Source organism: Berghia stephanieae, chromosome 8 (genome assembly GCF_034508935.2).
Source record: "Berghia stephanieae isolate SIO BIC M18660-M18661 chromosome 8, UCSD_Bste_1.3, whole genome shotgun sequence".
Lineage (NCBI taxonomy): Eukaryota > Metazoa > Mollusca > Gastropoda > Nudibranchia > Aeolidiidae > Berghia > Berghia stephanieae.
In genome coordinates, this window is record NC_088367.1 from 54,316,237 (window position 1) to 54,330,577 (window position 14,341).

General features: G+C 36.2%; 2 protein-coding genes across 3 annotated transcripts in view; one reads left to right on the forward strand and one right to left on the reverse strand.

Moving 5' to 3' along the window:
• LOC144977887 (uncharacterized) overlaps window positions 1-14,095 on the forward strand; it is a 35,651-nt gene extending 21,556 nt beyond the window's left edge. The window contains exons 8-9 of the mRNA XM_078923294.1: window positions 10,432-10,530; window positions 12,444-14,095. Of these exons, the coding sequence (XP_078779420.1) occupies window positions 10,432-10,530; window positions 12,444-12,622 (278 nt within the window). The 3' untranslated portion in view covers window positions 12,623-14,095. The remainder of the gene's footprint in view (window positions 1-10,431; window positions 10,531-12,443) is intronic.
• Window positions 3,902-7,428, reverse strand: LOC144978891 (uncharacterized). Of its 2 annotated transcripts, XM_078925485.1 has the most exons (4): window positions 7,349-7,428; window positions 6,426-6,584; window positions 5,880-5,948; window positions 3,902-4,507 (listed from the first exon to the last, which is right to left on the reverse strand). In XM_078925485.1, the coding sequence occupies exons 3-4, from the start codon at window positions 5,929-5,931 to the stop codon at window positions 4,086-4,088; spliced, it is 474 nt and encodes a 157-aa protein (XP_078781611.1). In that variant the 5' UTR covers window positions 5,932-5,948; window positions 6,426-6,584; window positions 7,349-7,428; the 3' UTR covers window positions 3,902-4,085. The 2 variants fall into 2 exon arrangements, with proteins under 2 accessions (XP_078781611.1, XP_078781610.1); XM_078925484.1 differs by lacking the exon at window positions 7,349-7,428 and having other exon boundaries at window positions 6,426-6,992.
• Window positions 14,096-14,341: the final 246 nt, after the last annotated feature.

Genomic DNA, 14,341 nt, shown 5'->3' on the forward strand with positions numbered 1-14,341 from the left:
GTCATGTTTATCATGAACCAAGAAAATTTCACTTGATTGTTAGTGATACACAACCAACCAAATAATATTTCGAGGGTTCAAATCATAGATAATTTTAGTAGCTTTGAATGCCGATTCATGATGTATAAAGATCAAATATAAAAGAAAAATACACAACAAAAATTATAAGCTACATGTAAGCATAACAAGTAAGTTTATGGGGAATATAGGATCCTGTGTTCACCTGTGTTCCTCTTTAGGATCAGGATAGAATACATTTAATAATAACATTTAAGGTTGATGAAAGAATGAGTAAAAATAAAACTAATACTAACCAGAAAAGGGTATGATAAAAGTCTGATGGACGAATGAAAGCTACTACTTTAGGTAAAAAATAAATTCAAGTTTAAAATGAGTAACACTGAATTGGATTTATATATCAAGTAACAGCATTAACCATGGCGGTAAGGGTTAGAGGCCCGGGGGAAAATAAATTAAAAAATGATCCTTTTTGAGTTCATCCCATCACACAGAAAGTGCATTGAGTTACATTTATCTAAATCATACAAATCATTTAAAAAGTGAAGAAATGTAGGCATCATGATTCATATTTTAACAAATAACATTTTTATTAGGTTTTCAACCAATTTTTCAAATACAATCTATATAATCATAACAAAAACATTTGTGAAAAAAAAATATGATGGTGATGATGATGATGATGATAATGGTATATCACTTTTATTTACTATTCATGTACTCAGATTAATTTTCTATTTTAACTTGATTAGAAATCTTCGGTACTTTATTTCTTGTTGCCATCAATTCCCTTCCATATTTATTGAGAATTCTAAAACATAGCATTTCCAACCTTTTCACAGTGTTAAATTCAGTACTTTTCATAAGTCGTAAGAAATTGTGAATATTAGGATTACCGATTAATCAACATTGAATTAGACAACATATATTTCTTTCATTCACATTCGAGGAAAAACTAACAGACAGTGATATTCATATTCTTGTTTGTTTGTTTGTGGGGTTTAACGGCGCTTTCAACACAAATTAGGTTATATAAGAGCCCATATCCATATTCAATAATCCCAAAAAGCTCACATATATACTTTTTTCTCTAACTTATTTTTACCCCATCTCCCTCGTTCTATTAGAAACAAATGCAAACTTGTTTGTTTATCCAACCCCTGAAAATACCGTCTATTGCAGTGTAGTGGTCAACTGTGCACTAAACCTTAAGTACCATTTAAAGGACAAGGTCAAGTGCAAGTTGGAGATTACTATGGAACAGGAAAAATAGACAAGCAGGTGTTCAGCCCACTGTATCCTTCCTTCACTGGCTCCATGAGTAAATACACTCAACAGTATTAATCATACAAGGCCAATGAACAAGTTAATGTCGCCTATTTAGCCTCTCCCTAATGCCAACTTACTAAGTCTAATTTTTGTGATAGAAATACAGTGAGACATGTTCACCATATTCAAGTATTCTTCATATTTAAATTATGACCTGATGTTCTTGAAAAGTTTAAATGAACCTGTAATTGCCACCTCTTCATTCCATTCTTGTATATACATGCCTTGTATTCTTTGTAAAGAGACAAGAACAAATCAACATGTTTTACACTTTGTAATTCCCAATAAATCCCCAGACCACAATGGTACAATAAAGTTTTTACTAGACTAGCCCAGGTGACTGCATTTGGATTACAAACAGTCATTTTTAACAATTCATCATATATAAAATTATTAACAAAAGAGAGCATTTATACAACACAATATCCACTAAACGTGCTCAAAGCACTTTACAATGGGTCCCCAGCCACAACAACACTCAACACAAAGGGCGAGTCATGCAGCATATTAGACTCGAACATTAGTTTTCGGGACATTGACAACATTGTTAACAGCGAGATACTCATTTTACACCAGAGTATGATGAGAAAATGGGATTTAAGCGCTTTTTCCGATCAAGGACTCAACTACTCAATGGGTTTGAATCCATGACTTCAGTTAACACTGGATCAGAAGTCGTGTTGCTAACCTCTAGACCACATAGCAATACAAATTATCATGTAAAGGAAATAATTTTAAAAGTACTCATGTCACCACAAAAGTTATGTGTGATAGTGCATTTCATTCAGCAAGACAAATATAAAACACAATCGTCCATTAAAAACACTATTGAATAAAAACTATGTTTGAGTTTCATAACAATCATCCATTAGCTAAAAAAAATCTTCTTTAGCAACAGGCAATTTTATAGACAGACATGTTCAGCCATCGTAAGAGTCATTGATATCTGAAAGATATCATGTACACAATATTTCTTATATCAAGAGGAGGTTAAAAAAGAAAGTGACAACAATTTTTATATGGATTTGATATAATCAATCATGTAGGTTACTGTTATTTTTGGACTAATACTTTCCTACAGATTTTTTTGTTTCGTTGTAACAGAATCCTTAACATTTCGCCATGACCTTGCATTTAGACATTGTTCTTGATTTATTGCTCTTTCAATATCTGCTTTACCGGGTACTTTTTTCATTCTTATGAATACCGAAAGGTGTTAAAGAACTGCATGTCTTTCTGCTTGTGTCCATTTATGCCTTTTCCCACTTTTTCTCGTATCAGAGGAATTCTCATTCAGTCCCACACGTTCATATCTGTCTACAATAGCGTATGGCTCCTTGATCTCACTTGGCCCTAATTCTTGTGTCTTTTTGGCATTTCTCCACTTCTTCATCCATATCTGACTCTCCTGAGCTACTGTTGTTATCTGGTTCCAATTCAAAATTTCCTTCCAGTGAGTAGTCCTCCACAGAAGTGCTTTTCTCAGCGTTGATTTTCATAAGTATTTTTGCCACTTTGGCCTTTTGGAGAATGTCATGAGGTAAGCGATAAAAATCGCGGTGAACGCGGATATCATGTCCCAGAAATTGAGCTAACTGGTCTTGTTCAGTGTCAGAAATTTCTAAAGCTTTGGATATGGTTGTAACTTGTTTTCTTAAAGACGTCCAGGTAAAAATATGTGGATTGGAAACACCAGCTTCAATTGCCATAACTCTAATGACATCGCTTCCACAATATGGCCTCTCTCCATTTGGAGTAGCGAAGAGGTATTTGCTCTTTATTGATAATCTATCTCTTTCCCTCATGATGGTGTCAATCTTGGTCAACATTGAGTGTGTCAGTAGTACAGCTACCCGGCGATTGAATTTGCCTCTGATTTCTATGCGAGTGGCTGTTTGAACAAGTCTTCTTTCTGTTTCTGTAAGAGATTGAATGATCTCATCATCAACGGGTTCCTGATTTTTTTTGCCCATTTCTAAATTCTCTAGAGTCAAACGCTGAACCTCACCACCTCTTTTTCTGTTGAAAAGAGAAATTTCACACAAAGCTGCTTTTGCTACAGAGGGATAATCACCCACTTTTAGATTCTTAACATAACTGTACAGTTTTTCTACATCCTGACAACAAGGGAGTAGTTGGGGGCTGTTGAACTTCCTTCTTTCTAGTGATTGGCTTGCTGATGATGAAATGTGATCACACCAGTTTCCAGTGAAAAGGGATAAAAAATTATCAGCATTATCTTTCTGCATTTGGTCACTCTTTTGGATGGCATGTGACTTCAGTATGAATGCACATTTCTTTACAGAGAATCCGAGCTTGAGAGCAAGGGAACCCTTCCCAAATGAATGTGTTTCATCCGAATACTCTGCAACACTGCGGACAGATTCGACAAGGGTGTCAAAGTTTTTCACAAGGAGAGCATCTGTGAGGGATTTAATATTTCCATTTGACCAATCTTCTAAATCTATTACGAGTCGCGCAAGATCTCTCATTCTACCACTAATATGGCCAGCAGTGTGCTCTTCAACATCACGTTTGTGGTATGTTTGCTCTCCAAATGCAATAATCAATGCATCGCTTTTTGCCTTCGGGGATATCGAGTCATCTTTCATCTTTAGTAAGACATTTTGCCACAAGGACTTTGAAACATTCTTTGGTACAGGTAACATAAGACTCCCTTCCCTATAGGCCCGTCTAGGTTTTCTTGTACAGCGGGTTAAGGAATGAGCTGCTACTTTCTATTTGCGATATAAGCCTATACAAGTGGGACAGGGAACAAGTGCATCAACTTGTACATTTTTTCCTTGATATTTTAGAATCAATATACCTTCTCCTTTTTCCAATACATCAAAGTTATGTTTGTAATCTCCTTCTTTTATTATCTTCACCCAAGCTTTCCTTCTCTCATTAGACCCTTTTGGCAATGACAATATTTGGCCAACAGATAACTCATTTTTGTGCTTCATTTCTAAATGTCTAGCCATTTTGATAATCTGTTTATCACTATAAAAAACATGAATGATATTTACTCCATTTCTTAAATTGTGGCTGTATATCAATCGGTGGAGCGTTCGTGTTTGTTGTGAACAGCATGGGATACTGAGGGCTTGCACTTCCAGAAGAGGAGCAAGAATCGCTGATGTGTTGATCCACCGGGTAGCTGAGAAATAAGAAGAAATAGAACAATTATAATGTGGCTGGATGAAAATGGAGTCCGATTTTCTTATTTTTCTCAGTCCACTCATGAAAAGATACAATTTACATGAACATTTCAATGAATTTACACTCTAGCCAAAAGCAGTCAGTTAGGTCGGCAATTTTTTATCTTCATTTTTTCACCCCATCCACCCACCATCACAATGGATTCCACACATGTTGGACCTCTATTTGAAAATGTCCTCATTGTGTGGCTTGTGTAACCTATGGATGTCCTCATTTTGACGCCTTTACAAGAGCACAAACACACACATGCAAATAAAAAAGAAAAGAAAAGATAAAAAACATTACCACACAAAGCAAACGTCTACAAAGACCAGAGATAAAGAAAAGACGTGTATCATAATAAGACAGAAATAAGTAAGCCAAATGGTTATGTCACTCGCCTTTGGTCCTCGAGGGCAGGGGTTCAAATCCCACAGTGGAATTTTTTTCTCAAAACCAGAGTTTTCACGGCTGTATCCCATAGTTCTATCGCACACATACTTTAAATCGGAGGTGTCGACTTTTATATAACTTATTCTGTGTTTAAAGGGGCGTTAAAAAAATACCCTTTTTTTTAAGATAAATAACAATATAAAGTCAATTTCACATTCAAGCACACTTTTCTCTCCTCACAAACACCGTGCTTGAATCCGGCATCTATTGTAGTAGTTGTAATAATAGTGGTCGAAGTGGAACCACGTCTCATCAATTGGAATAGTCAAGCCATATTGAACATGATGGGTGAACGGATGGGTGACAAAAAACTTGTCTCCCAGAAATTATTGTCAGGGCGTTGTGTCCTTTAAATGCAATAGCTCACTCAACTCAGGTGTAAATGAGTACCTGGCAGTTAAGACAGCTCTGCCTTTGTCCCATTAAATTGTAACGCACCTAACAGGTCGCCTGTCTTGTCCTATGTGTTACATGTTTGCTGTTTATTGGGGAAAGTGAATTGTCATTGTAAAGTGCTTAGACCGTAGATAAGCGCTTTATAAATGCAACCTTTTTTATTCTTTTTACCATACTTTGTTTTCATAGGAGATCAGTTAAAATGAGATCTCAATTATAATGAGACATTTTGATTGGAATGGAGGTCACAATGCTTAATACGAAATGTTTGGGAACAAGAAATTACCTCAGATTAACCGTCTTTCCAGATTATTCACTATAGACAATACAATAGAGAAATAGGTTGGGTTTGTTTTTTTTGCATTCGGATTAACCCACAGTTTTGGACTAGCCTTTCCGGAGCTTATGTATATATTTAATTTTTATTTACTTAGCAATATGATTAACACTGGACTAAGAATTTCAAATCCCCATTTGCCTACCTTGAACTTTTATTTGATATCTTTTCGTCTGAAAGTTTAATGTCTTCTTCATCGGTGGAATTGAGCTCCCTGGAAGAAAATGGTTTCATATATATATATATAATAATAATAATCTGTATTTGTTCCTTTACAGAACAATTGAACAAATAAAATATTTAAAATAAAAAAAAAATAAATTGCTACATAAAAAAGAAGAAAAAAGAAGGAACAGGTACCACAGAACATATAATTTATTCTAACAGCTTCCTGGAAACTTACACAATATTCATGGTAGTGTAGTACTCTCACCATATTCACATCTGTGATGAATGTCGTAATAAATGTTAAGTGTCTCAAAAGGTCACACCGACCAGACGGAAAATCACATATTGCTCATGGTCATTAGTCTGACCACTAACCATCAAAATTATTATCAATATCAATATTATAGTCAACGTGATTTCTCTTAGTAATTAAAAAATGTTGAATCATTCCAGGAGAGTAGATAATTAATTTTCAAGAAATAATGAGGTTAGCAAACCCAATTATTTTATTTTTAAAACATACCATTCACTAGAGGAACTATCAGTGAAAGGATTTCTGATAGAATCAGGGTCACTCGGGTCAAGTTCTGCTTCTGGTTTTAAGATGTCGTGTTTCCTGTTTACTTCATTATCTTCATCCTCTTTCGGAGATTCTGATACTTTGTTGTCTCTTTGTGATTTTCTGTGTATGAAATATCAAAACCCAGTGATTAGGTCTACCATTACAAATGATAAGACGAGATGAGCAAAGACTCATTAAAAGTAAGTGACGATAACAGCAACAATGATAATATTAAAGGTAAAAGTTAAAGCATTTTTGTTGACAATGGTGATGATGGTCATGATCAGAGTGTGAGTTCAGTGACTGTAGGTAGTGGTGACAGAGAAAAGGTTAGTGATAGTGATGGAGAACGTTATGGTCAAGTGGTGTTCTTACTTAACTTATTTATATTAATAAGACATCAAGTTGGGTTTTTTTTTACATGACTTGATACAAGAAAGCGAGCACACAGGGAAAATTTCTATCAATGCATTATTTAATTATATATCAATTGGAACTGTTTCAGTGTTCACTGCCAACTTAGTTTCCAGCCTGTTATAACCCCCACCCGAGACACAACAATGTAGATCGAAGTGTAAGCGCGTCATGACCAGATCTAAACATTGACTTATATTCTTACAACTACACATTTGTTTCAAATTTTACAATAGATGCTGACACAATAAGGATATATTGCCATAGAATATTTAATCCGAAAGAAAAACTAATGACACGGTTGGTATTTTTCTTCAATAGTCAAAAAAGAGCACGACAAGTACAAGGCACAGCCACAACTTTGTCGAAGTCGAAACTGTGTTTACATGAAAGTCTGAAAGAAAGTTATGAAGAATAATTAGTGTGACTACTAAGTAATAAAAACAAAATACTATAATTTAATATCTTACCTTTCATTTAATTGCTGCAAATGCGAAAAAAAAGTTCTTGAAAGTCAAACGTTTAGTAGTAGTAGACATGTTGATTTTAGACCCTCGCAAACTTTTTCCAGGAAATCGAAACTAGAACAATCGGAACTGCTATTACTACCTAAACTCTTATTTGATTGGCTGAAATCAGCCAATCAAATAAAGCATTTCAAAAGATGACACGAGAATGACTTGCTCATGAGCCCGTGCCACGGGCCCCGTGGGTTGTGTGTGAAAATAAGATCAAAATATGTGTATAATGGGCTATACACACGTTACCAATGAAGTGGACAAAATGAGGTCTTCGTTTTATTTCCACTTCAGGTCCTCATTCTAGACATTACATAGACCATAGAGGTCTTTAAAAAATGAGGTCCAAAATGTTGGACCTCTATTTGAAAATGTCCTCATTGTGTGGCTTGTGTAACCTATGGATGTCCTCATTTTGACGCCTTTACAAGAGCATACACACACACACACACACACACACACACACACACCAGCACGGTTTCCTCGAACACACTGTTTTCTCGAACTCATTCGAACGTCCCGATTGTTTTCCTTATTATTCGTTGTTATCATTCCATTTCTTCTTCGAACCAATTTTTCCTCGAACCAATACGCTTCAACAGTCGTGACGTCACTTCCCTCTAAATGACGCATGGTAACTTAGGAACTGTCTCTAAACTGTCGTAACAATGAAATATTTCTCCGACGAGCATAAAAGCGTATCCAGAGGAAAAGAACCATTATGAATCTGATCATGTTTTGACTTTTACACATTCTGATCACAAGACATATGAAAAGTTCTAGCCATCATGAAGAATAAAAAGTACCAATTTTCTTTGTTAAGAACCTCGATGGCCGCCGTTACTGGGCGACGTGACATCAGACTATTGAATCCAATTTCACCCAGCTAATGTAAACATGTTTAATTCATAGAAGGTTTGTTGTAATGTGCTCGGTGAGTTGACCACTTGTGAGTTACCGTGACTGTGACAGTTACGTGCATGTTTATTGTGTGTATCTATCTACACAGAAGGTGTGTGTATACAGAATGATTACAAAATGCAACACACACACACACACACACACCGCCCCTCACACACTGCATCGTCGATTCGCATAACCGACACCTCTTTGCTAATTCTTATCACGTCGCCATTCGTTCTAATTTCAATGCCACGCGCCATGATTTGCTAATGGTTGGCTACGACGGTAAATGAATTTTGTGATACATCAACCCCCCCCCCAACACACACACACACACACACACATGCACCAACAACTTGCAACATGTCATGTATAAAGTTATCTCTTAAGTAAATAAATAACGAATTTCCCTTTTTCATCCTCAAGAGGAAATTTGTCTTAGGTATATTACAAGGGAAGGCTTGAATAACCTCGGTGTGAGCCGCAGCGCAACGCCGCAAATTGAGCTAGGGAGAGCTGGCTTGCTGAAAGCCACATAACGCCATGGATATTTGAACTTTTAAAAATCTTTCGGGTGCGAAGCAAGGTCCATTCCACTGATAAACACTGCCCCCTCCCCCCCTTTCCCCCTTCCCGATCAAGTCGTTATAGATAGAACGAAGATGACGTCAATCAAGTCTTTGTTATTGTTTTTTGCCATCCACGTTTATGAGTACTTCTCACTAAACTGTATGAACCAGAATATAAAAGTTCATGGTTACACATAGTTTTGTGTGTTGGTCCGTTATACTATGGCAATGTTATGATCTTCTTAGCCATACGCATACTATCTATAGATAGAATGCGCTTGGCCAAGGAGTTCACAACATTGCCATCCGGAAGTATAACGGACCAACACACAAACTTTGTGTAACCATGAACTTTTATAGTCTTGTTAATACAGTTTAGTGAGAACAACTCACAAACGCGGATGGCAAAAACAATAACAAAGGCCTGAGTGACGTCATCTGCATACTATCTATAGCAAGGCCAGGATTCCGCGAACTTTTTTTTGCATGTCCGAGGAGTTCGACGAAACCGTGCTGGAGCCCTGCCATAGATAACTTATAGATAGTTCGAAGTTGACGTCATTCAGGTCTTTGGTATTGTTTTTTTTTGCCATCCGCGTTCATGAGTAATGCTCACTGAACTGTATTAACCCGACTGTAAACGTTCAAGGATACATACAGTTTTGTGTGTTGGTCCGTCATACTTCCAGATGGCAATGTTATGAGCTTCTTCGCCAAGCGCATACTATCTATAGCCTGACACTGGCCAAAACATGACGTCAAAAGACAAGTCCTTGGCTACAAAAGAAAACAAATCGTGAGTTGTATTCAATAGTTCAACCAATGGGATCACCTGTTTCCTTGAGCTCTACTAATGACAACTCACTAAGCGCTGCACACACCTAAAATGACCTCAAGATATATACGTCTTTGTAGGTCCTCGTTTCAGGCTATAGATAGAATGCTCTTGGCCAAGGAGTTCACAACATTGCCATCCGGAAGTATAACGGACCAACACACAAACTCTGTGTAACCATGAACTTTTATAGTCTTGTTAATACAGTTTAGTAAGAACAACTCACAAACGCGGATGGCAAAAACAATAACAAAGGCCTGAGTGACGTCATCTGCATACTATCTATACGTTAACGATGACTAATGCTGGAGTGTGTGTGTGTGTGTGTGTGTGTGTGTGTGTGTGTGTATGCGCGTGAATATATATATATATATATATATTATATATGTGTATATATATATAAATATGTACACACACAACACACACACACACACACACACATATATATATATATATATATATATATATATATATATATATATATATATATATATATATATATATAAGCACCAAACACCTCTAAACAACCTCCCTAAAGACTCCAGGAATTCTGGACGAAACAACGTTGTTGGAGAATGCTTAAAAATAAAATACGAGGTGAGGATAAATAAATATATATATATTTTTTTTTTCTCTTTTCTCTCTCTCTCTCTCTCTCTCTCTCTCTCTCTCTCTCTCTCTCTCTCTCTCTCTCTCTCTCTCTCTCTCTCTCTCAATTCCTAATTTAGTTGATGACCGTGGAGGGAATTTGCAATGGAAGACGTGGATGTTAGCAGGGATTGGAGCTTTTGTATTTCTTTTGCTAATCATTGGACTTATTTGTATGGGTAAGCTGATTTCTTGTCATTATCGTGTAATTTGTATGAGCTATTGCCTTTTATTTGATTTATATGTGGGTATTAATATTTCTATGTTAAAGAGTGTTTTGCTTATCACGATTTATGTAATCCTAATCAAAGAATAATATATTCTTATTTGGACGTCAATCACAAGCGTGTAAGGTAATAAGTAAATCTAACAATATTTGACAGAGTTATCATCCTTTAAAAATTAACACTACAGATCGAGTAATGGAACATTTAGCAAAGCCATGTCACGAAGGAAAAAGGGGTTTAAAAAGGCCCCAATGTAACTGAAAAGAAGAACATGTGGAACCGAGCATGAAACCACTTTACATGTGCTTATGGATTGCCCATTATACAACGTGTAACGTTCGAACCACTGGGTCACCCATACAGCACTCAACACAAAGCTCTATGGTGAGGCTGAGGACCTAAAGCGGACCACAGACTTCATAGCAGATATCGGACTGCAGCCATAGATGTCCATCAGAGGAACGAAGAAGAAGAAGAAGAAGAAGAAGAAGAAGAAGAAGAAGAAGAAGAAGAAGAAGAAGAAGAAGAAGAAGAAGAAGAAGAACATTTCAAGCAACAAACAGCGTTTCTTTGGGAAAACGTTTTATATTGTGGATAATCTGAGCGGTGATCTAAAAGAATTATTTAAGTATGTATCATCAACCTTTGGATAATCTGAGCGGTGATCTAAAAGAATTATTTAAGTATGCATCATCAACCTTTGGATAATCTGAGCGGTGATCTAAAAGAATTATTTAAGTATGTATCATCAACCTTTGGATAATCTGAGCGGTGATCTAAAAGAATTATTTAAGTATGTATCATCAACCTTTGGATAATCTGAGCGGTGATCTAAAAGAATTATTTAAGTATGTATCATCAACCTTTGGATAATCTGAGCGGTGATCTAAAAGAATTATTTAAGTATGTATCATCAACCTTTGGATAATCTGAGCGGTGATCTAAAAGAATTATTTAAGTATGTATCATCAACCTTTGGATAATCTGAGCGGTGATCTAAAAGAATTATTTAAGTATGTATCATCAACCTTTGGATAATCTGAGCGGTGATCTAAAAGAATTATTTAAGTATGTATCATCAACCTTTCCATCTGTTTTATCATCTTGAGGATTATCCAATGGATACACATAGTCGGATCTCCTGAAATGGATGGCGGATTAGAGTCCGCGTCTCAAATATACACATAGACTCGACACTTAATCGCGTTGAATATTGCTTATAGATAGTATGCGGTTGACGTCACACAGGTCTTTGTTATTGTTTTTTGCCATCCGCGGTCATGAGTAATGCTCACTGAACTGTATTAACCCGACTATAAATGTTCATGGATACACACAGTTTTGTGTGTTGGTCCGTTATACTTCCGGATGGCAATGTTATGAGCTTCTTAGCCAAGCGCATACTATCTATACTTATTCTATGTAACACGACAAGTCCGTACTACGTGGGTATTTAATTCTTACATTTATAGATAGTTCGAAGATGACGTCACTCAGGTCTTTGTTATTGTTTTTTGCCATCCGCGTTAATGAGTAATGCTCACTGAACTGTATTAACCTGACTATAAAAGTTCATGGATACACATAGTTTTGTGTGTTGGTCCGTTATACTTCCGGATGGCATTCTCCGCGAGGACGAGAGACGCATGCGCACAACCAACATGACGTTCTCTCTCTAATAACTTTTCCGCCGGTGACGTCACAGACTATGGGTGGCGTCCAATCAAGGGACGCTACTCTTCCGCTAATCTCATTCCCTATTGGCAAATTTCCCTTGGGCTGAAAGTAAAGAGGATGTTAAAATTTAATTTTTAGAAATTTTATTTACTTAATTAAAATTCTAATATATTTTTAATGTCTTCTAGTATGTTGTCCATCGAAGAGAGAGATGGACACAAGTCTTGACCACTCTTCCACTTCTACAAAAAGTAAAAGTAAAAGTGTATCTACGGCCGCTTGTTCTCACTCTAGCCCAGGGAGTGAAGTGGATCCACCTAAAAGTGACAGCGTTGATAGCCTCTCCATCTCAGCTGTTAGCATCTGATGATGATGATGATGATGATGATGATGATGATGATGATGATGATGATGATGATGATGATGATGATGATAATACTAATAATGGCGATGCTGATAATGATGATGATGATGATGATGATGATGATGATGATGATGATAATACTAATAATGGCGATGCTGATAATGATGATGATGATGATGATGATGATGATGATGATGATGATGATGATGATGATGATGATGGTAATGATGATGATAATACTAATAATGGCGATGCTGATAATGATGATGATGATGATGATGATGATGATGATGATGATGATGATGATGATGTTGATGATGATGATGATAATGATGATAATAATACTAATAACGACGATGCTGATAATGATGATGATGATGATGATGATGATGATGATGATGATGATGATGATGATGATGATGATAATAATACTAATAATAGTGATGCTGATAATGATTATGGTGACCACACTTTTTAAAAACAAATAAAAGTAAGAAATTTATTTATTTCATCTGGTTGCACAGAGAAACAAAACGTTTATCCCTTTTCTGTGATAATTTTACTATCTATACATTTATTTCATGTAATAAAAATTATAAATTAATGAAGCGTCTTCTAAATTCAATTCATGCTATTTAGTAATAGTCATATTTTATTTAGTCATAGTGTTGAAATTGTTTGGCAGTTTTCAGTTAACAATTTAAAACTCGAACGTTAAAATCACCACTGCCCGAAGTGAACATATATGCAGGTCTTCTAGTACCGGACCCAATTATGGGCTCGTTATAATCATAACAGTGGATCTATTAAAGAAAGCTGACTGCACTAGCATTGAAAGCCAAATAAAAAGAAGAAGATGGCGTTGGCTGGGTCATGTGGCCAGAATGGAAAAAGGGTCACTTCCCAAGACAGCTTGTACTGGACAGCAGATGGGAAGAGAAAGCGGGGAAGACCCAAAGAAACCTGGCGAAGGACCATGGAGAAAGAATTAAAGGAAGCAGGCCTGTCCTGAAATACAGCCACGGCAAAAGCAGCCGATCGCAAAAAATGGAGATGTCTGGTGGATGCCCTATGTGCCTCAAGGCCCGAAGAGGATTAAGTAGTAGTAAGTAGTATAATCATAACATTGTTTGTAATGGAAAATATTCTTCGTTGGTTTGAAAGTATTTCCATTACAACAATGAGACCATTACCAATTTGGGTTATCAGACCTGCTAATATGTACACGTCGCCACCTACCGAATAAGCGATATCACTTTTAAGAAAAAGGAAAACCCAGTTAAAGAAATAAACCATTATATTTTGTTTTTAAGCGTTTTACGGCACTTGCAACACGTTAAGGTCATATCAGCGCCAGTAAAAAGGAAGAAAATGGGATAGTAAAAAGTTCTAGAATTACAATTTAAGCACCCAAGAAAAGGGAAGACAACGGGGAATTGGTTAAAATAGGAAACAGATGTTGATTCCAAGAGCACACTATCAAAATACTTAGTTTGAGATCGTCTAAAAGTCTCTTCCAGACACAAGCACAGGTCCCAACTAAGAGGAACACACTCAAATGTTTACAAATCATATAATATAATATGTAAACTAAACATAATACAATGAATAACAGAGAGATGATTTACAAGGAAAAAAAATATCATCTCCCAAAAATATAACTATACATTTGACTGCTTCCCTCTCAGTCAAGGACTCCGGCCAAGGTCAGGACAAAACCAA